Source organism: Barbus barbus (assembly GCF_936440315.1).
Source record: "Barbus barbus genome assembly, chromosome: 3".
Classification (NCBI taxonomy): Eukaryota; Metazoa; Chordata; class Actinopteri; order Cypriniformes; family Cyprinidae; genus Barbus; species Barbus barbus.
In genome coordinates, this window is record NC_136731.1 from 21,892,686 (window position 1) to 21,920,201 (window position 27,516).

The window sequence follows — 27,516 nt, forward strand, 5'->3', positions numbered from 1 at the left end:
GCCCACCCCTCGAATGCGAACCGTGGGAACGGTCTGTGTCAAGGAAGGATCGAGACGTGAAAGTAAGCGTCCTTCAGGTCGATCGCTGCAAACCAATCCCGGGACTGGGTGCACTTCTATGCACTTCTGCGTCAACATCTTGAACGGGAGCTTGTGCAGGGCCCGATTCAAGACTCGCAGATCCAGGATTGGTCGAAAGCCACCGCCTTTCTTGGGCACGATGAAGTAAGGGCTGTAAAACCCCTGCCTCATCTTGGCTGGAGGGACCAGCTCGATTGCATCCTTTGCCAGGAGGACAGCAATCTCCTCGCGCAAGACAGGTCTCGAAGTCTCGAGAATGCCACTGAACTTGGGAGGAAGCCTTGCGAGTTGAATCGCATAGCCGAATCGAATTGTGCGAATTAGCCAGCGAGACGGGCTGGGCAGCACAAGTAGCACCAACCAAGTGGGAACAACCGACGTACCCGCAGTGGTGCAGCGAAGGGGAGTAAGGCTGGATGGAACAGAAGGTGGTGCTTTCTGACTCATCCCCGCAGAACTCCCTGAGTCCCTGGGGGACTGGTTAGAGGCGCGCAGGGAGGCACTGCGTCCCCGAACCACACTCTCTTGGCCGCTGGCAAGATGGGTTGCGGGCGAGTGTGAGGAGGCAGTGCGTCGCACACTGTCAGTCTGCGAACCTGAGAACTCGGAGGAAAGGGAAATTGCTATTTTATTGAAAACGTGGGAACAGAAACAAAAAGAAACACAGGATTCTCCGCCTGGCCCTCCTTCGGGGGAAGGAGTGACGCTGTCCTCTTCGTCTCCTAGGAAAGAGCAAAATTCCACATCTCCAGGTTGCCCGCGTCAGGGCCGCTTCGTCGACTTCCTGGAGGACTAGGGGGCCGGCTGGGACAAGCAGACTGAGGCCTGGCCCTCAGGCCAGCGGTGGCAGCTGGAACATCCCGCCGGGGCAGGATGTGCTGGATCGCTTCAGTCTGCTTTTGCACTGCCGAGAACTGCTGGGCAAAGCCCTCGACAGTGTTGCCGAACAGCCCAGCCTGGGAGATGCGAGCATCGAGAAAGCGTACTTTGTCTAATTAGTCAGATCAGATATGGCGCTCTTGGGCCACGAGAGTGGACATCGCCTTCCCGAGAGACCACGCCGTGACTTTCGTCAGTCGCTGTGCGCAGCTCCTGCATCAACCCCAGGTCGGTACTACCTTCGTGCATTTGTTTTAGAGCCTTGGCGTGGTGTACCTGCAGAATAGCCATGGCATGCAAGGCAGAGGCGGCCTGGCCCTCAGCACTGTAAGCCTTGGCCGTGAGAGTGGCCGTCAACTTACAGGCTTTAGACGGGAGACGCGGACAATTCCTCCAAGTGGCGGCGTTTTGCGGGCACCTGGGGAATGTCCACGTACCCCCTAACCGCCCCGCCATCGAGGGTAGTGAGGACGGAGGAGGGAGACGAGCGGCTTCTGGCCGTGAAAGGGGCCGTCCACGACTTCGTCAGCTCTTCATGCACCTCCGGGAAGAAAGGCACCGGGGCAGAACGCGGTTGTGAGCCACGTCCCACCCCAATAAACCAATCATCCAGCTGCAAGGGCTCGGCGGTCTGTTGACCTCCAGCCCGATACTCGCGGCTGCCCAGGCAAGCATGGCCGTCAACTCCGGGTCCAGCTCGGCAGTGGCGACAGCACCCTTTCCCCCGATGCTGCGATCGACATCTGATCCTCGGGTGGCGCACTGAATGAAATGCTGGCAGCCCCGTGGGACAAACCAGCGAGATCACTCGGGAACCGGACGGGACGATTGCTGCGTGAGGAGTAAGAGGTCCATGGGGACGTGCCCAGCAGAGAAGCTCTTACTGTCACCCTCAGATCTCCCAGAGTGCCAGCCGGCGGTCCTCTGCTCGAGCCAGAGAGACCGGGATGGGTGGCAGCAGAGGGTGCCAATCTTTTCAGAAAAGAAAGGCGAGATCGCAGCGCCGTCATGTTCATACACCCACAACAGGCGCATGAATCATCCACGAACGCATCTTCAGTGTGTTGGATGCCCAGACACCGAAGACAACGATCATGTCCGTCATCTGCGGACAGGTAACGACCACAACCAAGAGAACACGGATGGAACGGCATCTTTAAAAAGACGCGAACCATCCGTGATGTGCTCTTTTAGAATTTGCTCTTTCAGTTGAAGTGTCCAGGGGAATCGCTGCTGGAGGGACACCGCTGACTGCACCGTAACACCAACCGGGAACAAAATAAGAGGTGGAAAGGCTTTGTGGAGATCAGGAATCTTCTCATCCACTCGGCTCTGAAGCAAAAATATGATGAGTGGATGCACCTGTCGCCTATTTATACCCGTATGCATGGGGAGTGGCTCAGGTATGCAAAATCCACTAGCCAATATTCACTGGCATTTTCTCTTAATATCAGAGGTGATTGGGGCTCCCAAGTGAATCCCCTAATGTCATCACGACATAACTTGTAGTGACCGACAGATAGGGAACTATTGTTCTGTATTGTTGATCCAACATGGTTCAAAAACGACAGGTGTGTGACAAATTACTATGGTATCGGGAAACAATTGTAACTTGCTAGTTAATTTCTCCAATGATGCTACGACTAGGTTCGTTGAGTAGCGAGTTACATCCCGATTGGATTGTAGCCAGCACTCCTTAATAACACTTTCACCCTCATCTGGACTTGTATGGGTCACGAACCGCTCTCAATTATTTATATTCCTTCATGTGTCTTTCTCAATTTTGCTTTTAATAACATAATGGCCACAAACGGATACAAGTAAATGCTCCATCTACTATGCTATAAATGGACACATGTTTCCATCACACAATATGTACCGTCATCACATCCTGCCCTTCTGATTTGTATATATTTTGGTCGAATGATGTTAATTAGAGTGTAGGTGTAATTAGCTTGGACTGTAATAAACCTTGAAGCCTGTGGACTTGCCAAATTAAACCAAGCTCCCCGCCTCTGACTTAATTTTAAAAAAGCCAAAGTGTAATTACAAGGGAAAGCTGACTCTTGTGGATCCTCTGAGGATAAATTAAGATTCTGAAAATTAAGCTGAAGGGTCTGTGTGCTAACATTGTTCGGTATTACCTATCAGGTAATACCCTCATAAGCTCAGTCACTAGCCTTAGCGTAAGCGAAACATATTTTCCCATGATGCCTGTCTGTGCATGTGTAGCACCATGTATCTCTGCTGCAAGGATGTTTCCAACACACTCCACTCATGATTGGATTTCCCCTGCTCCGAAAATACATTTATTTTAATTTGATGAAATGCCAAATATATGTCCGTATGAAATTTACAGGGCTGCAGAGCAGGCAGAGGAAACGGTGACACCAAGTAGTGACTCTTGCTAATACCGACATACTGCTCTGGGCAGTCGTGGCCTAATGGTTAGAGAGTCGGACTCGTAATCGAAAGGTTGCGGGTTCGAGTCTCCGGCCGGCAGGGATTGTAGGTGGGGGGAGTGAATGTCCAGCGCTCTCTCCACCCTCAATATCACGACTGAGGTGCCCTTGAGCAAGGCACCGAACCCACAACTGCTCCCCGGGCGCCGCAGCATTGGCTGCTCACTGCTCCGGGTGTGTGTTCACGGTGTGTGTGTGTGTGTGTGTGTGTGTGTGTGGATTTGTTCACTACTCACTGCTGTGTGTGTGCACTTGGATGGGTTAAACGCAGAGCACCAATTTCGAGTATGGGTCACCATACTTGACAATACGTCACGACTTTACTTTACTTTACTGCGGCTCTAGGGAAGCATAATGGAAGATGGCACTCTAAATGGGCTAATGGACATTAAAACTAGGGGCTAGAGCAGGGGCACGTCTCTTTAAATTACACTGGCATTTTAGACCCCAACATCCATATTAACCTTCCACTTGGGGTCATTTGCACTTAATTTTATTACAGTAAGCTCAACGATGGGGGCTACATTAATAAAGACATCTGATGAAAGATGTAAAAGCAGCTCTGGCACATGAGTGGAAACATGAGAAAAGGATCATGGGAGATTGAAGGTGATGAGTATTTTAATCAAGTCTACTTATATCAGTAGGGAAAAAAATTGAGTAAAAGGCTATTGAGTACATTTACTTACTGCCAGAAGTTCTTGCATATGGTGGGGAAATTATGACTTTCATTTTATTTGTTGGCTGGAAAGCATGCTGCTCAGTTGGAGACGAAGACAAGTGCTCCTATCAGTCATTCCACAGAGTGGCCACTTCTTATACAATTTTAAAAGCGTTGGAGACACTCATAGACAAAAGACTGAATGAAAACAGCAAATGGCATGCTCATGCCTCATTGCATTTCTCACTTTGATGACATCCCAAATGGCTCACTTGATGTGGACTTGTATCATAGTCTTTGCTTGTTCATGCTCATGAAACCCACAAGACTGTATGATAGGGTTTCTCAAATCTGGCCTTAGAGGGCAAGCGCCTTGCAGATTTTAACTCAAACTCTGATCAAACTTGCCTACTTGTAAGTGTCTAGTAACTTTGAAGACTTTGGTTAACTTGCTCAGGCATCTTTAATTAGGATTGGAGCTAAACTCTATAGGCCCACCATGCCCGGATTTGAGGAACCCTGCTGTATGGTCTGCAGTCCAACTGACTATTTGTTATTTAAAGCTTCAAATTTGCGTTTGCAAGTTCACGTGTGCACTTTGGAGCAAACTAAGTCATGACATCACCAAAAGGAGTACCACAAGATTCCTATTTAATGCCAATTTCTGTTTGCACAGAGTCAATTTTCATGGTCTTGGTCTCATTACAGACCAAATTCAGTCTCAGGTACTACAATACCTTGACTACTTTTTGTGGTCTATGCCAACTTGCGCATATGATCCACTCTGGCTACGTTTACATAAAACCAAATGGGGCGGAACAGTGGCTCGGTAGTTAGCATTGTTGTCTCACAGCAAGAAGGTCTCTGTTTGAGCCCCGGCAGGGACAGGAGGCCTTTCTGTGTGGAGTTTGGATGTTCTCACTGTGTCAGTGTGGGTTTATTTCAGGTTTACTCCCGCAGCACAAAGACATGCAGGTTAGGTGAATTTAAGATTCTAAATCGTCCCTCCCCAACTTGTGTACAAAATAGACTTGTGTATGGATTAACTGGTTCTTGCCATGAATATAGACATAGATACTGGAATTGTCTTAAGAAGAAGATAAACAAACCATTAGTAATTAATCGGGCTGAAAAGCCTTCATGTAAACACCTTAAAGGATCTTATTGAGCTCAGTCTGTTCAATCGTTTGGATTGAAAGGGGTGGATTATTCCTTTTCTAATACGACTGAGAGTGCATGTAAACACTGGATCAGATTGAAAACCGATGGAAATGGATAAATATTAATTCTGCTGTTTAAAACAAATAAAGAAACAGTGTAGGAGAATGTTTGTTATGTGCAAACAGCAGCAAACGTCTTAGGTTACGTATGTAATCCCAGTTCCTCGAAGGAACGAGACGCTGTGTCAGGAGACGCTTTGGGGAATGCCTACAGCGTAACCGGCTCTGAATACCAATGAAATCTGTCCAATGGATGGGAGGGACGTCACGGGTGAGGTGACATAATGACCAGCTGGTATAAAAGCACGTGCGGTGAAACCGGCGTCAGCTTCTAGAATGAAGCAAGCGCTGGAAGGGATGCCGGAAGTGTGGCCTCGCGACGCAGCGTCTCGTTCCTTTGAGGAACTGGGGTTACATACGTAACCTAAGACTTGGAAGCAGAAAGACCTCTCTTAGGGGGACCGTAGCAAACAAGCAACTGGTCCGCCCTTCTCCACATGGCAGCTCTGTGGACGTATGCGTCCAGTGCTCATTTAGCTTTTAGCTTTTGCTGGTCAGGCTCCCGAAAGAGCCACAAAAACCTTCAAGGTGGAGTGGGCTAACCCTGCGGAGAGTCGAGCCTGCAGGAACTCCAGCACTGTACCAACCTGGCAGTTAACTGGGTCGAGCTGGCGATCTCCGCACCATGAAGTGAAGAGACTCCACTTCAGGGCGTACAGTCTCCTCGTAGAGGGAGCTCTGGATTGGAGAATGGTCTCAACAACCTCGGTTGAGGGATCGGAAGCTACGAGCCGTGCCCCCTCAGGAGCCACACCCACAGCTTCCACAACTCCGGGCGGGGATGCACACTGTGCCTCCTGCCTGTGAGAGGAGATCCCTCCTGACTGGGAAATCAGGTCCGAGAACCATACTCGGCCCGGCCAGAACGGGGCTACTAATAGCAGCCGGAGTCCGTCCCGGCGCACTCTCTCCAGAACTCCGGGGAGCAGAGCAATCGGGGGAAAGGCGTACAGACGAAGCCTCGGCCACATCTGTATCATGGCATCCAGCCCCTCGGAGCTGGATGATGTAGAGAGTACCAGAGGGGACATTGCACTGTCTGAGTAGCGAAGAGGTCCACCTGAGCCTGGCCAAACACTCTCCAGATCTGCTTCACCACCTCGGTGTGAAGCATCCATTCCCCGGATAACAGCCCCTGCCTCAACAGGGTGTCTGCTCCCACATTGAGATGCTAACTCAGACGCTCAGAAGGGAGCGGCATACTCCAGGTGACCTTCTAAGTTGAGGTGAACAATGCCAGCTCGAGCAACAGGAGAGCCGGGAAGGAGCAGCATGCTCATAGGTGACCCTCTATAGTGAGGGGAGCAATGCTAGCTCTACCAAGGCAGAGCTCAGGAGAGCGGAGCACTTAACTCTCAGCATCAGAGGGAACTCAGACGCTCAGAAGGGAGCGGCATGCTCAAAGGTGATCCTCAAAGTTGAGGGGAGCAATGCCTGCTCGACCAACCAGGAGAGCTCGGCCTCATAGCCCACACAAGGATCTTGTGCGCCAGCCTGTACAGGGGGCGCGAACCACAGACCTCCTTGGTGGTTGCTATAAGAGACCACCGATGTTTTGTTGGTGCGAACTAACACATGGCAACCTATTAGGTCTGGGAGAAAGTATTTCAGAGCCTGAAACACGTCCAGCATCTCGAGCCTGAGCACGTGCCAGGCGAGATGATGACCCCTCCACAGACCGTGGGCAGGGTGGCTACTCATGACCGCTCCCCAACCGGTGAAGGATGCGTCCGTCGCTAGCGTACGCGGTGACACGGAGCTCCCAACACTGGGCCCTGGGACAAGAGCCAAGGTTGTCTCCACATGTCTAAGGCACGTAGGCATCGTTGCGTGACCTTGATCATGAAAAGCGGGTTTCTCCTCGGGGAGAACCCCTTGGTCTTGATCCACCACTGTAGGGGTCTCATGTAAAGCAAGCCAATAGGTATCACGTTGGACGCAGCTGCCACCAGACCCAGCCGTATCTGAAACTGCTTGACAGTGAGTGACTGGCCTTCTTTCACCCTCCTGACTTCCGTGAGGATTGACTCGATCCGAGCAGGAGACATACGTGCCTGCACCGTGGTCGAATCCCCACCACCCCCAGATAAGTGGTTCTCTGTAATGGTGAAAGCACACTTTTCTTGGGGTTCAGTCTTAACCCCAACACTTTTAAGTGAGCGAGAACAACACCTCAATGTTGAGCCGCCCTCCGCTCTGATTGAGCGAGAATCAACCAATAGTCGATGTAATTGAGTATGCGGACGCCCCGTAGCCGCAGCGTAGTTAACGCGGCGCCCACACACTCGTAAAAATGCGGGGTGAGAGTGCTAGGCCGATGGGAAGTACCCGATATTGGTAAGCTTTGCCCCCGAAAGCAAACCTCAGGAACTTCCTGTGAGTGGGAAGGATGGAGACATGGAAGTATGCGTCTTTTAGATCTACGTGTCAAACCAGTCCTCGTACTTGATCTGAGATACTTACCTGAGCATCTTGAACTTCAGTCTTGCAGACTGAGCGGTTCAATTGATGCAGATCTAAAATGGGACGCAATCCTCCATCCTCTTTGGAACTATGAAGTACCGGCTGTAGAACCCGGACTCTCTTCGTAAGGAGGACCCACCTCGATGGCTTCCTTCCTTAAGAGAGTATCTACCTCTTGTTCCATTACCAGAGCCCGCTCGGGGCCCACTAACGTGGAATTCACCCCATTGAATTGAGGCGGACGAGAATCTAACTGGATTCTGTAGCCTCTCTCTACAGTGCGCAGGACCCATCGAGACACATTTGGCAGTAGTTTCCACGCTGCGAAGTAGTCTACTAAGGGAACCAGTCTCTCGAGACTGGCCTCTGGTGTGCTTAGAGCTGCTAGCTCAGTGTCCTGGAACGGCACACCGGCAGGAGACTGCCGAACTAGCTGCTCTAGAGACCCCCGAAGGGGTGGCAAGCCTCGGAAGTAACTAAGAGAAGCGCTCGCTGGAGACTGCTGCGCCCTGGAACACTGGCAGGGTTGGCAGACCGATCTCCCGAGGGCACTGAGGAGAGACGGGCACCGTGTAATGCGATGTACGCCACTCTTCCCCAGAGGAGCCGGCCCTCAGAAGTCCTGGGTCATAGGCAGCAGGAAGTTTTAGCCAAAGACTATCCAGCGAGAATGACGATCTGCAGATCCGCCTTCTGCTAGAAGCCTTTGGCCCGGGAGCACGACTCTGACTCCAATATTATCGGGAGTACAAGAGGTGATGCTCCCTAAATGAGGAGCTGGACCACGGTTGGGGCTGCTCCGCCCAGCAGCCCCTGCTGATCACCTCAACCTCCTCAGAGGAAGAAAGGTAAAGCATCGTGCTCTCACTCGAGAAAAGTCCCAAGAGGCTCCTATATACACATATATGAATGTGTATACATATCTAACTTCTCCTAGTTAGATGAAATACATAATTTAATTCCTCAAAAATTAAATGCAGAAAGACAACCAGATGAGTAAACATGGTCTGATATGAAAATGATTCATAATAAGAATGAGAATGACGTAATGCAAGCGGTTGCCTCTGCAACGCGCGCTGCAACAGCGAGCTCTCACTCAAAGGGGAAGAACCGCACCGCGGGCTTCCAACCCCAAGCGAGAGTGCTAGATCTGGGGAATGCAGGTGGAGATAGGGCGAACCCATCTCCAACCCATCCGCCAGATCCCCGCGATCTCACTCGCCGCCATGTCTCAGCAGTGGCGGACCGGAACTGCAAGATCTTACGGCGGGGAAAAGCACAATCAGCCCTTTATCTTAGAGCGAACAGCGCAAATATAATGATGTCGTCATTCATAATATGCTTGTGCAAACACTGCAGCTTTACAAAGCTCATCGATGTTTTTCACGTCCACCTCCTCGGAGGAAGACAAGCGGAGCGTCAAGCCCTCTCTCTGGGGGAAGAAACCGTGGGGCGGGCTTCCAAACACAGAGAGCGGGTGCTGGATCTGATGCCTCGGCAGCCGCGGGCCAGCACCGTGAGGAACACTCGCAAAGGCTCCCTTCTCGAAGAGAGCCCTCCGGTAGCGAAGCGTGCGTAGCAGAAGCCGCTCACAGTGTAAGCAGTCGGCTCCCTTGAAAGCCGACTCCGCATGCTTCGCACCCAGGCAGACCACGCACAAACTGTGTGCATCCCCACTCGTGATTGTAGCGAGAGCAGGGAGGAACACACAGCTTGAAGCATGATCCGAGATCGCCCTCATGCTTTGATTTACTTGTGGCTTTGGACATAGTGCTTTATTTTGACAAACAACACCAAATAAGACTCACAAAACAAATATCGGACTGACAGACACACAGAGCGCTTGCTGAATGACAGAAAGCTGAAGCCGGCTCCACCTCATGTGCTTTTAAAGCTTCCTGGTCGTGACGTCACCCGCCCGTGACGCCTCGCCCTTCCATTGGACTGATTGTACAGATAATTCAGAGCACGGTCACGCTGAAGGCGTTCCCAAAGCGTATCTGACGCAGCTCGAGTTCCTGAAGGGGAAATATGGTTCAGAACACCTAAACAATAAATGGGAACCAAGAGTCCCTGTATATCATCTAGTGGAAAGGTTTGGTACTGCATCCACAAAATCGTTCATTTTTGAGATATCAACCTAAAATTTGGCACAAAACTTGTTCAGATGATTAGCGTTGATTTTCTTGGAGATTTGGTGGTAAATGTGTTTTGTAAAATTACTATTTTATATAAAATATAAAAATATATAGTTTTATATTTTACATTTTCATACATTTAAACTGTTATAATTTTTTTATAAATTTACTTTTATAAATGCTTTTTACTTCTACGATAATCTGTGATTTTCTCCTTTAAAAAGATAATCTTAAATCTGTGCTCTGAAGTATTCAAGTTTTATAAGAATTTTAGCTGGAAAAGTCATTTTTATGTCTATGCTCAAAAAGAGGGACTTACAGTTAAAAGGCTAAACAGTTTGGTTCTCACAAACTTTGAAATGAAAAAGTTGTTAAACTCATCAAGACACTGAAACTAGGAGGCACTTCATGACTAAAGTTGATGAGCTCTGACATACAACAAAGGAATTTGTTGTTATTTTGTATCTGTAAGTTACTTTTGAATGGCTGCCTATGCGGGTCAAATTGATCCGTAAACATCACAAACGTATAAAAATTGAATAGATGTAACGTATATAAAAATTTCAAGAAAAACAACATGGGTTTAATAGTATTTCAGATAGATTGAAAAAAGAAATGATAGCTCATATTTGCCATCTGTGGCTGCCAAAATATTTTTCTGTATTGAAATTAGTGGGGAAAAGCTTTTTTAGCTTCATAGGGTAGTAAAAAACAAAAATAATAAAATATAACCAATAAATGTTATTATTTTGGGTCTGTTGCCTTAGAACATAAAAATTTGCGGGTCAAATTGACCTGGGAACAGTATGAAAGTAACAAAAAAAAAAATGTCAAAACACATCAGCGTGTTGAACTTTGCATGAATGTTCATAACAATAAATGAGAAAAAGTCACAAAACTTCAAGGAAAAAAAAAAAAACATAAGTTAACTGATATTTCCGACAACTCAAAAATCTAATCGGGTCAAACTGACCCGGAACAATACATGAGGGTTAAACAGTTTGATCACATTCTAGGGTTACTATTAGGCATAAAAAACCCTTATACAACACTGATAGGAATACTGAGATAAAATAGGAAAAAATACAATCATCAACATATTTCAAAATTGTTACTATATATCTTAAAATTCTTATTATTTTTATATTACAACATCAGTATTGTAACTTATTTGTAACATTTGAACTTTTAATTTAGTGCGATATTTTGTCATTGCAACATTTTAGTGCAGCCTTTCCTGTGCAACTGAAATTGAATTTATATGTATACCTAAATTCACTGTTATCTCACTAGTCACTATTGTCCCAATAGTCACATTAGCCACAGATGGCTTATAAAGTAAATCCTACTGTACTGCATAGATCTAATATAATGTTACACATCTGATGTTTTTCCCCAACAGTTCCACAAACATACAAATAAAGATCATTTTCGAAGCTTAATTACTCTTTGGAGCATTGGGATTGCTAGACGTGGGCTTAATGAACTAATTTTTGTGACTCATTACGAATTATTTTGCATATTTAGTTAAATTATATTATCATTGTATTTAATGTAATTGTATATGTTTAATTTGAATGTTTTCACCCTAACTGAGATCCACATCAGTTTTTAAAAGTTGTCACAGAAGAAATTATAAATGCAAGTGTTTCTGTTGCTAAAATAGTATTATTGTTGTTATGAATTTACTGTTTTACAGGAAAGGCAGAAAAAAAATAATAAAGCACTTTTGTTTTTATTCAGATGCCCAATTACAGTCAATAAATACAGTATAATACATTTTTAAACACTGTATGATCACCTGTCATACTAGAGAAAACAAAAATATTTAAAATTATTGTCATTTATTATGCAAATAACAAATCGAAACATCTGAATAGTCTTTATTCACACATAATAACAAAGAAAAACTTAAGTTTGAATAACTTAAATATTTCATAGCTTTCAGTCACATGACCGGCTAGAAGACTTGGAGGGCTAAACATCCATAGAACTGCAGCACAAGCCAGTCAATTTTTCATCTGTTTCCCAGCTGCAAATATTTAGATCACCTCTCAAAAGAATAAAACAAGGTATTTTTGAACAAATTGCAAGTTTTGGCCATTTGCAATCCATATTAAGCACCCGCGGCAATCTTTCAATCATTAAACAGTGCGACAAAACGTTGTAAATACACTTAAAGTGCCTTAATATATTTAAAATGGTAATATTAAAAAATCTAATTCAGTAATCACCATATTAATGATGGATAGTTTACAGCAAATGAGGCCGGAATATGAATGCAATCCGCTTAATGGTTCAGCGTTTTCCTTCTAATGGTTTTCTATGGGAAACCATTTAATGTGAAACTTTGCACATTGTACATTTACGTTTAGTCATTTAGCAGACACTTTTATCCAAAGTGACTTACAAATGAGGACAATAGATAAAATAGAATTAGAATAGAGAGTGTTAGAGTTAGAGGGTCAAATATAGATTAAATAAAATCAAATAAATAACACATTGTGTTTATATTCTGGTTTCATCTTGCTTGTACAAAATATACATCATCAATAAGGTGTTTACTGAATTTCGCCTTTTAATATCTGCGTTTTACTACATTACTTCTTAATGCAAACTGTTAAAAAGAACTAGCGGTCAGTGGAGCAAAGCTTAATTTTGCCCTCCACGTGGGCGATCCTATAAGGGCGTGACGTCACGTGAAAACTATCAATAATAAAGTGCTTTATATTTTTCTGCCCTTCTTGTAAAACGATTGATAGATAGATAGATAGATAGATAGATAGATAGATAGATAGATAGATAGATAGATAGATAGATAGATAGATAGATGATAGATAGATAGATAGATAGATAGATAGATAGATAGATAGATAGATAGATAGATAGATAGATAGATAGATAGAAACTTACTATTGCCAGCAAGTTACTGTAATTAAGCTTTACAGTAGCAAACCGTATTTGATTTATAGTTGCAAACTGTACTGTTTTACAGTAAATTTAATTTTAATATAGAATTCATTTTATTTTTAGCCTACATAGGTACTACTGACATTCAATTAAAACAGACACAATAATTACAAAATATTAAATTCTTTATTTAAAACATTACATGTATAACACTTAAAAATACAGTCTTCCAATGCTGGAACAGTGCATCTTCACCATTTCTCATTTCTTAGGACCTTTCGCAGTGCATTATTTTGTATCCTCTGGACTTATCCTCACAAAGAATCTTTAGACAACAGAAACATAATGGTGAAAAAAGACAAGTTTAAAGAGTTTCTCTTTAGTCCTCTTTTGTCCTTATTTGGTTCTTCCTGTTCTTGTTTCCTGTTATTAGTTAATCATCGTTTAGTCTTTTCACCTGTGTGTAATTAATTATCTTGTTTCCTTGTTTTGGTTGGTCCCTTTATAAGTCCTCAGTTCTCCTCATGTCTTTGTCTCGTCTTAAAGTTATGTTACGTTGTTAGAAGTTTAATGCCTTGTATTCGGAATCTCTTTTGTTATTAAAACCCTGTTTTGTACTTGCCCTCTCGATTCCTGCATTCCTTCGTGGAGCATACCATAACAAGAATACATTGCCATCTGCAAAACCCAGGTGCTGCTACAAAACGTGGCCAACACCTTTGCTCATCATCCACTTTGTTAGTGACGGAAAGGTGTTCCCTGAAAAACAAGTAGAAATGACACACTTTTAAAAGGCAAACTCCATATAGAAAACGTAAACCTTCAAAAAACGATAGTTGTTCTCTTACCATGAATTATCAGTCTCAGGGTGCTCATGTCTTTCTTGATGCTTCATTGCAGTTGCCTTTAAAACACAAATACAAAAAAAATGCAGTAAATCTTAAACTCCATTAAAAACTATAACAAACTAATTCTAAAACTAGAAAGGCAGCTAGACATAAAACTTGTTTAACTTAGCTAACATACGATTTTATTTTCTCAGTAGGCTACTGGCCACATAAACTACTAACACCTGAACAAAGTTTCACATTAGTTAACTTAATGTTAATATAAGATTAGCTTTGCTCGTTAAAAATAATTTTAATTTGGTAATTCAATAATCTGACAAAAATCGTTTGAGATGACAGTGCAGTTTACTGTGGTAAAGTTTGGAACCGCCATGTTGACGAGGTAAAATGGTTGATGTAGGTTAAACTGGTGTTCAAAAATCTTACACAAACACACAGACAAACGTACATATATTTTTACCTTGTTTGGTCTTTTTCTCTCGTAAGGTGCACCGACACACAACGTAGATGTTCTCCGGAACTCTTGCACTCTTGTGTGTTCACAAGTTACTTACTGTAAAGGGAGTTTACAGTATTATACAGTGATATACTGTAAATAACTGTAGAAAATACAGAAATGTCTAACAGTGTAGATAGATAGGCAAACTCACTATATGTTTTGATTGTTTGGAAAGAGCAGCTTGAACACTGTGCTAAAGTTCTCCTTTTGTGCACGGAAAAAAAGAGTAAGTCATACGGGTTGGGAATAACATGAATGTAGTGTAAATAATGTAGTATGTAATGACAGAATTTTAATTTCTGTGTGAAATGTTCTTTTAAGTGGCAAGGAATTGGAAGTGCGTAATAGACAAATAAAAATTACTAATTAGTTTTTACAGCGTTATTAAGAAGTTCCCCTGCTCTTGTTTTCAGAGAAACCGTGCACACTTCATTAGAGGGTTATAGTATATTTACTAGTTAAATATAGTAAAAAAAAAAAAAGTCATTTTATGCATTGTTGCTGTGTAATTGGCTTTTTGAAAAAGCAACTCTATTGCCAATATTCTCTGCATTATCACCAAGGGATCTGTATGAAAGAGTGTGTTTGCTTCTCCGTAGAGCTGAAAGGCTTTTATGAGTTTTTAATGTTTTTCCCTCTTTCCTTTAGCTAACTAGTCAACGGTGTTATCAAACCCAGTGCTCGGCTCCTTTCATGTGGTAATGTTTACACTTTACACTCACTGCTGTTACTCCCTCAAGTGGAAAAGAGTTTTCCATATGAAATAAAGCATATAAAATAGCATAAACGACACGGGGAACAATTGACTCTTGGGTGAGCAGGGAAGCTTTAAAGAAACAGTTCATCCTCAAGGCTTACCAAACCCATTTCATATACCTGAAACACAAAAGCAGATGTTAAACAGAATAGCCAAAGTTTTATTTTGCATACATAAAGTGGTTGATGATTTACAATCCCAAGCATTTTTGTGCTCTTTGGAGCTTGACAATATAAATTACCATCCACTTTTCATGCATGGAGAAAATGTAAAAAAATGTCATCATATTTTCAAAGACAATAGAAGTAATTATGTAATTACATATACAAATGTTATTAAGTTACTTAAGTGGGTCAAAAAGCACTCTTAAGTTCAACCAATTACATTTATTCAATTTAAAGTACATTATTTTTGTATATTCTTCATATCTTATTCATTTTTCACAAAGGAAATGTCCTCTTTTTTTGAGAACCAACAGAGAAAGATATGGTTGTCAGTCCTTGTCTTGTGTTTCCCCTCCTCCCGTGCCCATATTTGGCCTTCCTGTTCCTGTCCTCGTTTGTCTTCATTAGTTTAATTAGTCCCTAGCCCTGTGTTTGATTAGTCCACACCTGTTCCTTGTTTTCCTAGTGTTTATAAGCCCGGTGTTTCCTAGCCCCTGTGTCCGGTCTTATCGTCAGAAACGTCATTGATGTTCGTCTCTCCCCATGCTCCCTGTCTGTCTGCTGGATTCCAATAAAGAACCTTGTTTGGAACTTCCACGTCTCCGCACCTCCTTGTATCCCGAGAGGGAACGTGACAATGGAAGCATGAATGAGTAGATGGATGGTGAAATACTGCTGAAGCCTTAAATAAAATGGAAGATTTTATATCTAGACAGTGGGAATATTAATTGCAACATATCTTATGGTGTATAGTTTTTGAGAAGAAGGTGAGGATGATGTAACCAAAATCTTTGAGGAACAGGAAGACAAGGTTTAGTTTGGAGATATTGTGAGTGTTGTAGTGATGAGATTCTTGCACTGTTAATGTTAATGACAGTAGCATAACATGATTCAAGGCAAGGGAACAAAACAATCTCAGTCATCAAGGTCCAAATGCATCTGTCAACTCGAGCAAGTGGGTGGATGATTTTGTGATTGCTGGACATCCATGATATTCCAGTCTCTAGCTGAATTTTGAAACAAGAACCACTCATAAAGCTTTAAGATATGCAAATCTTCACATATATTAACGGGGATGATTTCTACATGGATTAGCATCAAATCACATACAGATTGGGAGTATCAACCACTAAATACTGGAGTTAATCTGTTAAAGGGAATGCAAATTTTGCCATCATGGTCTCACCCTCATGTGGTTCCAAAGCTATAAGACTTTGGTTAATCCTCAAAATACAGATTTTGTTTTAGGTAACCAAAACTTAAGTCTGTTAATCAAATAAAGCAATCGAATCTATTCACAAGACTTGAATTAAACATTCAGTTCATATTGATGTGTTTTACGACACCTTTATAAACTTTTATATCTTTTGGCTACGTGGACTTTTAGTGGCGGAATTTTCATTTTTGGGTTTGTCCCATTAAATTATCATCCCATGTGTCTACAGAATACACAAGTTGTGATGATTGAAAAACTGCTAACTATAGCTACATTTTGGCATCTCAAGGCTGTAAAAAATAAATATAGATATCAATATTATCGCTGGGTCTTAGCTTTTTAATAGACCCTATAAGGGTAGAGCCATATTTAATTTTTGACAAGAATAAAAACGAGGCTGTGAGAGACAGAAGTTCAGTGTGTTCAATGGATGGTACTATTGTTTAACAACATACCGACTGTCCAGCTGACAAAACGTCTTTCTGAAAAAGATTTAAGCAGACAAAAACAACATAAAACAGTTGTGTGAGTTGTGAAAAATATGTGATCTGCTGCCTTCATACAGTGTGTGCCATTTTAAAGTCTCTCCCTCACATCTATTCATGTTAAATTCAACATGGCATCTAACCTAACGTCTATTCCAGGACAATAATAAAATCCACAACTAAAGTATAAGAGTTGCAAACAATTTTCAGTGACATATTGTGTTTACTATTATTTCTTACTTAGACTTGATGGACTACAGTTCACTTTTACATGAAAGATAACTGTGGGTAAATGTGAAATCGATGCTGCTACAATGATAGACTGAGTTGCAACAGAATGCATTTAAACAGCAATCTACTACTGCAGCTGCTGCCCAGCAGACATTCTATAAGTCTTATCTATAAGTCCTCTCCCTCTCTCTTCAACTGTTGCCTGTCACTGTTTACCGTTCTGTCTATAAATAAAAAGACAAAAAGCAGAAACACTTCTATCATGGCATTATCATTTCTATATGTGCTGTTCCTGCTGGATGGTCTGTTAGAGAAATGGGAATAAATTCTACATGATTTGATGTATATTTAATGAAGTGTCTGTCACCTTATATTAGCCACTGAATCACTGGTTCATTAAAAGGCTTATTCAGTGTTGCAGTGCTTTCTCTGGTCTCGGGTCCAATTACTCTTAAGAGCTAATTAGCAATGAATACATTATGGCTTTAATGGTCAGAATATGTACACCGAAGAAAGAAGTGTCTGGAAAAAAGGACATGAAAAACAGTTTTCACGGTTGATCTCATTGAGAAACCTGAAACCCGACAAAAAAAAATTGTTCTAAAATAATAAACATGTGCATTGGATTCAAAGACAGATTAGTCTAGGAGGTTGCATGAAATCCAGAATTCACTGAAGTAAACATCTGAATGTTGACCTATTTCCAATATTAGACACAACATTGAGTCCGATTTTTCTGTTTTATTTGTAATAACCATGAAATCAAAGTAATGTATAAGAAATTTAATTTTTATTGTTTGTTTGCATAGCAATTAAGCCCATTTACCCCCAATAAAGTTGCATTACTGTAATGGAAAATATATAAAAGAAAACTATTATGATTGCACTATATTTTATTTGATTCATAATATGATTTCATATATTTGGATATGAAAAGGATGTGACTTATGTTACAGTAATTAGAATGTACGAGAATCATTACTATTGGAAATAACAGGAATTTATTATAAAAAAAATATATATTCCAAATTAAGAAAAAAAAACAGTTCTGATGCATGGTGGTCATGAAGGAAAATGTCACAGTCTGGGTTATTATAGTGAACTAAAACTCAAACCATTAAAAATAATAATTTCTTGAAACAAAATAATGTTTTTTTTGTAATTTCAGCTAGCTGCTAAGGTAACATTTCTCATTTTAATTTAGTTTAACTTGATGTAAAAAGAAACTGTAATAAAAATTAATAATCTTTATAGACATTTTAAAAGAAACAACTAAAAATAACAAAATCACACAACAAATACGCTAAAACCTTAACTAAAATAAAAATAGAAAATCTAAAAATGAAAATGTTTTCATTTTTCAAAATATAGCTTTATATGATGTTCCTTTTTACCCTCTGATTGTTTGTGTGCGTATATATATATAGAGAGAGAGAGAGAGAGAGAGAGAGAGAGTAATACAACATAATGCAATTTGAATATTTTTAAGTGTTGTCAAGATTGTGCAGATTGTATATCCTGTAATCGTTTTCTCGCTTACATAAATATCCTTGTCAACACACACAAAGATAAAGTATGGTTAAAGTACTTCTTCATCATTTTTTTTTTTTTTTTTTGACACACATATTGATGTGATGCTAGATTTCTCACCGGAGATGCAATCATTGCACTTCCAGTGGATAAGATTATGTGCATAGGCCATTATTCTCAAGGAGCTGGGAATAAATCAAGTCCTCCACATTCACAAAACTTGATTATTACAACTATGTGTGTGTTAGGAATCCCGAAGGTGCTCTCTGTCGCCATAGCAACACCCAGCATGGTCTGGCGGGGTTCTGGCTGTGAGGAAAGGATACATTAGGGTCGACCACCACGTGGGGTCCGGGACCTCTTATGGACTGTGAATTTGCTTTATCGCGTTTCCCCGACATATGAGAGCGAGACACAGACAGATTACACATGTGCTTGGCCTGTGTTCTCTCCTCTCGTCCTTTATTTCCATTGTTATGACATGACTCACCGGATATTATGTGTCCCTCCGTGTTATCATCCAGTTACGCAGAGATCTGTGGTAATGAGGCTGGCTCCAGAGATCTGTGGGGAAGTCTTTAAAAGACCGGAATGATCCGGCTCGCACTGATGTGGTCTGTAGCTAATACCTCTTTATGAGTCCCTGGGTAGTTGGAGCTGAGGAAAAGTGATTAAAACAGAGCAAAAGGGACTGGAAACGTGCTGGAGAACAACAAACTCAATATACAGTATGTGACGTTCTCCCATGAGTGACCTTTAAACAAACATAATTGTTATTTACAGCTTAATGCGTGGGGACAGCTACTGTGGCGTGATGACAATGACCACAAACGATCATATTGACTTGTCTTTCAATGTGTGTAAATGAACCGGGACTTTGAAAGGAAGTTTAGCGGCATAAATATTTAAAAAATCTATCACAACATTTCAACATTGACATTTAAAATGTATATTGTTTTAAGTACGTTACAGTGATTCTTCATCAAATCAATGATACTACTGAATATTAAGTGTCTTTTAAACCACAACTAAATAATGGAGAAATAAAACTTCAGTCGAGGAAGTTATTGCTGTTTAAGTCGGGGAAGTCGTGGCCTAATGGTTTGAGAGTCGGCCTTGTAATCCAAAGGTTGTGGGTTCGAGTCTCGGGCCGGCAGGTATTGTAGGTGGTGGGAGTGAATATCCAGCGCTCTTTCCACCCTCAATACCATGACTGAGGTGAGACCCTTGAGCAAGGCACCGAACCCCCAATTGCTCCCCGGGCGCTGCAGCATAAAATGGCTGCCCACTGCTCCGGGTGTGTGTTCACGGTGTGTGTGTGTTCACTGCTGTGTGTGTGCACGTTGGATGGGTTAAATGCAGAGCACGAATTCCGAGTATGGGTCACCATACTTGGCTGAATGTCACTTCACTTATTCTCTGGCCTACATGAATGGACATTTTCTTACATTCAGCTACAAGCTCGCTGTCAGGTCTGCCTCCATCCATTCAACTACCGACTGATTGAACCAGTCCACGTCAATAATCAGTTTCACTCAGAAGTATGTCACAATACTGAAAAAAGCTCTATTGTGTCTTTGCATCTATTTTACTCCTGGTTAATCACAGCTTAAATACATAACTGAGAACTTCATCCATGTTCTTAATCGACCCTTCGCAGGGAGTTTGACTGACAGGTGATCTGACCAATCATAATGCATGCATGGGAAATGGAAGTGCAATGTCTATATGTCTATGATGATTCAAATCAACAATATATCACTGGAAAGTTAATAAGGTCTAATTCAAATTCAATAAAAGGTCAAAATTTATGTTCATCTACTGAGTACATGTGCAACAGTAATGCCTCGCACCTTTCAGAGTGCTTTACCAAAACACGCACTTCTCATTTCTGCTTTTAAACCATCTAGTAAACATTTGTAAGTGCAAGAAAACACATTTCCATTTGTGTTTCGAAAAGATTGCCTGTGGCGATTGGTATCTTGGCGCTGCAGATGCTGGACAGGCATCGGGTTGAACATGAGCTAGAATATTCCTCTTCTTCTCCCTGTTCCAGATCTCTTGTTTGTTGCAGACTGTGGAGCAAAATGAAAAGGCACCAGAGTTACAGCTCCTCCAGTTTTGCTCCCCCACATTGTGCAAGTCGTTTATAATTCTGGATTAAGTCAGCACAGATAGTGAGGTCAACCACAGCTGTCTTGTTTGCAAAAGGCAACATAATTTCCTTCTAAAGCTATTAGACTTCAATATAGCAACAGCGCTTTGTAGCTCTCAATTGATTGCTTTTTATATTACCGCAATGGCAATAAGTCTAATTTTCTTGCCTCCTCTCTCACACGTCATCATTATCTGTCCTTCCCCCTTCCTCTCCATCTCTTGTTTATCTCCAACCAAACATCATCATTCCTTTTAGAGTGCAGGTAGAGTTCTATGTGAATGAAAACACTTTCAAGGAACGTCTGAAGCTGTTCTTCATCAAAAACCAAAGATCCAGTGAGTTCTCGCCCAGGCCGAGGGGCGGCTCTAATTGTGGCTTTTCTTGTCCTGTGAGGTGGTAGTTTGTTTTTGCTTTCTCGTGGAGTGCTGTTGACCCCTGTGAGTGGAGCATTGTGGAGCTGGTGCTTGGTAATTGGTTGGTCTTGTATTTGTTTCTGCGCGCTTGATGTGCTGTCCTCTAGCTGTCGTGTCCTGTCCGTGAGTACTCGGATTCATGTTTCTGTTGTTCGTGAAGCTCTTTGTAATGCTGATTGGTGACGGCCTCACGCTCTTGTTTGCAGGTTTGAGAGTGCGACTCTTCAACTTCTTCCTGAAGGTTCTGAGCTGCCTGCTCTACATCGTACGAGTCCTCCTAGACAACCCGCGGGAGGAGAGAGACTGGTGAGACACAGCCACATGGCACTGAGCATATAAGCTTTGTTCCATGCACTCGAAGTGAAAGTTGTTTCAGTAGGCAGCAAAGGTATTCAGTCTTTTACGATATCTTGTCTTGGCCATGATCTAAAGGTGCGGATCATGTGGGATCTGCAGAACCCAACGCAACTGAAGTTTAAAATTGTGGAGAGCATGTGCAGGTGGAAAAATCAGGAAAGTAGGATCTTGCAGGCAGGAGTGAGACAATAAAATGTAAAAGTTGTGGCCAGAAGCTAAAATAAATATCTTATTTTTAGCAGGAATGGGAAATAATTTGTGAGAGAAGGACTGAGAAATCGATCTTATGCAGACCTCCATATCACAAAAATGTCCATTGTCTAACATCAACAACTGTAGGGCTGCACTATAATGTTTAAATGGTTAATCATGGTTATTTTGCACAAAAATATAATTACAATTATTAATCATGATTATTGTCATCTTAATTGTTTTTTTAAATATATTTAATCAGAGTTACCTTTCTAAAGAACACTACTGAAAAGTACTACTTAACATGCTTTATCAATTAAAATAGCTTCATTAAATAAAATAATGATAATTTCACACAGTATTTGTATGTTGGAAGTATTTGTGGATTTCACAAATACTTTATTTATTTTTTCACTTTATTTAGTCACTTTATTTTTATTTGTTCTAGAGTTTAAGTCATTAGCTTAGCAACATGCTAAAGCTAGACTCATCAAGAGTCATAAACAGCACTTAAGTACTAAAAAGTAGCATTTAATTTGCTAAATCAATAGCATAATCTAATGTAATGATGATTGTTTCACCCAATAATAGGCCCTTTTCACAATGACGTCAGCTAACTTCCGCTTTTCCGTGAAGCAGTGGATCCATACTTCTGTTATACCTTTACACCAGAGACTTCGGGAAATTGCGGGAACAACTTGAATTCTAATGACGTACGCAAGAGTTAAGACTAATAATGTTAATGTACTTACAGTCGGGTTCTTTTGCGAACGTTATTCTACATCTTTGCTTTAGATGATTAGGAGGCTACCCTGCAGCAATGTTATAGATTTGCTTTAAGATGTGTATGATAACGTTTACTTCTCCACACAAAATATACAGCCTACTTAAAACCTTTTCACTTGTTATTTCGGTTTATTCCCTGGATAATTTATTTGATTTATTTCAGTTGCTGTTAATATTGTAATAGTGAGTACACTGTGTAAATTTTCTGTATATTTAAAAAAGTGTAGTTATTCTGCAATAAAAAAAGACAAACGTTGCAATTTTTTATTATTTTTTATTTTAACTATGGGAAAAATGACATGGACATAAGTCATATTTTTTATAATAAAATTATCATATTACAAGTTTCACATCCATGAATGCAAGTGGTCTGAAAAGAAACCCAGTATTATCCAGTTCAAGAATAAAATTGCTTTATATTGAAACAATGCAAGAAGGACCGCCGTCAAGCCATATGTGCTATAGAACTATGGACCTCTATAATTACTTAAATTCCTCCGTTTAATTTATCTTTATATGTATACCCCCCTTTTTAATTTGAATTATTAATCAATATTGTTTATTGATATTTTATGTTCATTAAAGGCTAAATGCAATGTGATCTTTAAAAAAACAACTGATGTGCGTTTTATATTTATTTACATAAATGCTCACAAATTTTTTTAACAGTAAAAGCTTTTCTGTAAACTTAATATATTTGGGTCATTCTACAGAAATGTCCACTTTTGGTATGGCAAGATGTTTTAAAATGTATTTATTTTTCTAACATTTAAACTTGAGACCATATTATTAGATCGACTATTAGATGAATACATATAAATGACAGCTTAATTTTTGTATAGCTTTTTTGTGCAACTATTTCAAGACCACATGTACTATTTTTTGTCACTGGTGTTACCTTCTTTAGCAATATTAAAAGTTATGAATACTTTATTGTATTTTAAATGGTAGAAAAACCTGTTTTTGACCTCAAAATAAAGCACTTTCATGGCTGTGGGGACAAACCCTAATGTGTTTTTCAAGTGTAGTATTTCTGTAAAGTCTAGGGACAGAAAAATGGACATTTCCATAAAATAACCCATTTATTTATTTATGAATTAAATTGTATCATGTTTATCACAATAAAGTGGAAAAATATAGACCGCATTTTATTTATATTTAAATAGTACAGGCTTATGTTGAATATTATTCTTGTACATACAGACGCTGTATTAAGCAGTACATAAATTATTGAATGAAAAGTCTTTCTGTTACCACATACAAACATCGAAAACTTATTTGACAAATATATCTAACAGCAATAAAGACAGCAAACACTGCACGAGAGTCGCAGAAATCAGAAAGTATGACTTCACAACTCCTCCCTCGACTTCAAATCTCGCTAATCGGTATTCGGTAAGTTCATTTGAGATGCCAGAGCCTTGCATTGTATGAGGACAAGGAGAGTAGAAAGCTGAAGTCATCCGTTAATCGTATTTGTGACACATGTATAAGTGTTTGGTTGAACTCCATGCTGGTAGCGATAGCGCTTTACTATGCTGGCGGAAGTAAGAATACCCTGCTTCGACTCAAAACGGAAGTTGCGTGACGTCATGTGAAAAGGGTCTATTGTATGTTGGAAGTTTTTGTAATAGAGTTTTAAGTCATTAGCTTAGCAACATGCTAACGTCAGACTTAGCAAGAGTTGAATTTGTTTCTTGAGGAACAGCCAGGGACGGATCATGACGCAGAGGTGCCCTGGGCACGGACTGATTATAGACCCCCCTCAGTTGGAATCGCAGTCATTTTCAAAGTTCAAATAGCAAAGGATTTTATCTACACTAAGTGAAATAAGCAGTATTTTTAGCGATATGTTATTTACACTAAGTGCAAATAGCTATAGATTATATTTACACTATGTTAAAATAGCAGGATTTTCTACTATTTATACTACTTGTTAAAAAAATTGTGCAAAATAGTGGCAATTGTCTGCACTTCAGTATTGTATTACTTTATAAAACAGTATGCTATAATAATGTATTGTGTAAATTATCATTTTAATTCAGATTATTACATGCATGCCACCTTATTGATATAAAGCCCTCCCTACACCTACCCTAACCCTACCCGATACTTTATTTTCCACTTTTTGGTTATTTCTTTAATTTTTATTAAAAATAAATGCCTTTACGATGTGATATGAGATTTGAAAAGGGAGAAATAAAGTTCAGCAAAAGGCCAATTTTCACGTCATAGTTCAGACGGGGGCCTGTACTCGGGCTTGTTTTAGGTTTCTCCTTATTTTTATATTTTAGACATCCATCAATTAGTGATGAAAAACATCGCCGCGCTGGTGGAAGCAACACGAGACCGTGCCACGACTGTCAAGAGCGGCTCGACGGTGTTTAGTGTCCCGCAGCAGTAGCAGGTGCGCAAGTGTCTTCAGCGCAGCGGAATAGTTCTGTGTTCAAATGCAAGCAATACGCTAAAGCTTGCTGCAAAGCCCAAGCAAACATAACCATGAATGTGTCCGCGTGAAATATTAAGGGGATATTTGAATTATTTACTAATATACTAGGTTTTCTGAGTCATACACCTTTTCTACCAAAGCAGTTCCAGGTGCTAGTTCAGAGCCAGAGCTATAGCCGGTTCTTAGTTAGTTCGACTGGCGAGCCCTTTAAGAACCGGTTGCTTTTCCACAAGCTAGAGAGCGAATACAGAGCCAGGTCTTACGTCACTGAATACGTTTCATGTTTCGGATCACTAGCGCGGCACAACAGGCATCTGTACAAAGCATCAGCGCCACGCAGATCGATCGATCGGCACACAACACACTAAAGCATCGCGAGAGAGATCCAAAAGCATAAAGAGCCGTCTGCTTTCCAGTCGCTCCCGCAGCACCCCGATATGCCTGCACCAACCGGTCCGCGCAGCACCGATCTATCCCGAACAAGCCTAAACAAACTATCAGCAATGGGGGACGTTGCGTTGCTATTGATGTTCATGGCTTTGCGAACCTACATCGGCATCCAAACACGGCGAATCAAACGTGTTAGCGTTTAGCTGCTATTTCAAATATGGCGGTCCAAGTTTCTGTTCGTCTTGTTGGTCACGGTAACCCCGCCCCCAGCTCCTGACGCAAGCGGTTCTTTCTTCTAGCCCAGCAATGTTGTGCTGCTACTTACGAACCGCTTTTACTGGTTCGGAGCTGGTGCTTTGGATGTCGAAAAACAAAGAACAGGTTTGAAACTAGGCTCTGGCTCCGAACCAGCACTGGAACTGCCTTGGTGGAAAAGGGGTATCAGTGCCGCAAGGATGAAGTTGCTGATCCTGCGTCTCCTCATTAGAAGCGCCTTTAGACAGAAATGCATCTTTATTGATTATGATCAAGATTATAATAAAAGAGTTTTTGTTTTCATTTTTTTTATTTTGTTAAGTGATAATTTAAAGCTTTCTATAGATATATTTATCATGTCTGTGAGGCATGTATTCGCTCAGCTTCGGTTCATTTTTGTGAAGCCTCCTGTTCAAGACGAGACGGCAGAAAACGCATCATGTTTGTTTTCTTTGTTTTATAAAAGCACGTTTTGTTGATATTGTGAGTGCCCACAAATAAAAGTAGACCCTTTACAGGTCCAAATGATGTATTACTCTTACCTTTATCAGAAAAATTTTTTTTAGTTGTTTCCACTAAAATAAATGCAAGTGTTTGCTCTGGTGCCTCCATGTCCTGCAGAGCCGCTTTAGCTTCTACTCTCCCCACAAACTTATATAAGCTAGCGCACATTATTATTATAGCGCAGGTTTAACATTTAAACATTGTTATATACTTGAACTGTTTTAGTATATCAATAGATTTTATTTTAGGCAAGTTGTGATGATATGAGAAGGCTAAATTGATTAAATGTATAGGCTATGATCAGCTCACTGTCTGCTGCTGGCCGCTTGGTCGTTACTTTAAAAAACATAAACTTAGGACTTATTACTATATTTAACGAACAAAATTGCTCCAAACATTTCTCTAAATTAACTTAATAAAAAAACAAAACGAAATATAATAATTTTGCCATTACATACAAAACTGAACTAATAGCCGAAACAGTAGTATAAACTGTTTTGGGAGAAGGGGGAAAAAAAGATGGGCTCGGGTCGGACTCGGGCCGGAAATTTTGATAAGCTGTCGGACGTGGGCCAGGTTAGGGCCTAAATTTGAGGCCCGTGCAGGGCTCTAGTCTCTGGCTGCCAGCCAGCGAAGTTGAGCAAAAGCAGATTTTAATTTAGCAGCTGATGATGTGCCGCACTGAATGATCTAATCACACCGGTGTGATTGTTTATTAAATATAAACAATATTATTCAGCTATTTGTTTTTTTTTTTTTTTTTTTTTTGTCTTTTGGATGCTGCATTCAAAATCCACTTGCCTTAAAAATCTGAGGGGGCACGGTTGAAATCGCGTTCTGGGAGTAGCGGTATTTCGGCTGGGCCCCCCTCTGGTCCAGTGACCTGGGCAGGTGCCCAGTAGGCCCGTGCGTTAATCCGTACCTGGGAACAGCAACCTTTGTGATCCAGCAAAGTTAGAATAGAGCTGAACTTTATGAACAGTGACCCTATTCCTCCGGTAAATTTGGATACAGCGGTCAAAAGGGAACACCTTCCAGCAGCACAGTTATATGGCAATCTTTAGTGACTAATTGCTAACTGTCAGTTTGAACAAATCTTTATACATAGGCAGTGTTTAATCACTTGAGGTGACTGACTTACTGTGCTGTTGCTAGTAGGTATTGCTGCTCGCTGTATCAGTTGAATGGCTGTCTGCACTTCTATTGGTAGTGACTGCATTACATCACTGCTCATTAGCATAAAATTGAACTTTGTTGCATCACCCGCAGTGATTTTCACTCATATCACTGGAAATCACCAACTCTCACTAGAAGTATGAAGAAGGATGACAAGTATAGACAAAGAGATAGACAGGTCAAAGTTGCATTTCTGAGTGCAAATGAAAAAAAGTAAAAACGTATTTTCTGC

At 41.2% G+C, this 27,516-nt stretch overlaps 1 protein-coding gene across 1 annotated transcript in view; it reads left to right on the forward strand.

Moving 5' to 3' along the window:
* Positions 1-27,516, forward strand: part of LOC306849527 (potassium channel subfamily T member 2-like) — a gene marked incomplete at both ends in the record, with an annotated part of 92,094 nt that overhangs the window by 18,369 nt on the left and 46,209 nt on the right. The window contains 2 exons of the mRNA XM_079384628.1: positions 21,018-21,097; positions 21,382-21,481. Of these exons, the coding sequence (XP_079240754.1) occupies positions 21,018-21,097; positions 21,382-21,481 (180 nt within the window). The remainder of the gene's footprint in view (positions 1-21,017; positions 21,098-21,381; positions 21,482-27,516) is intronic.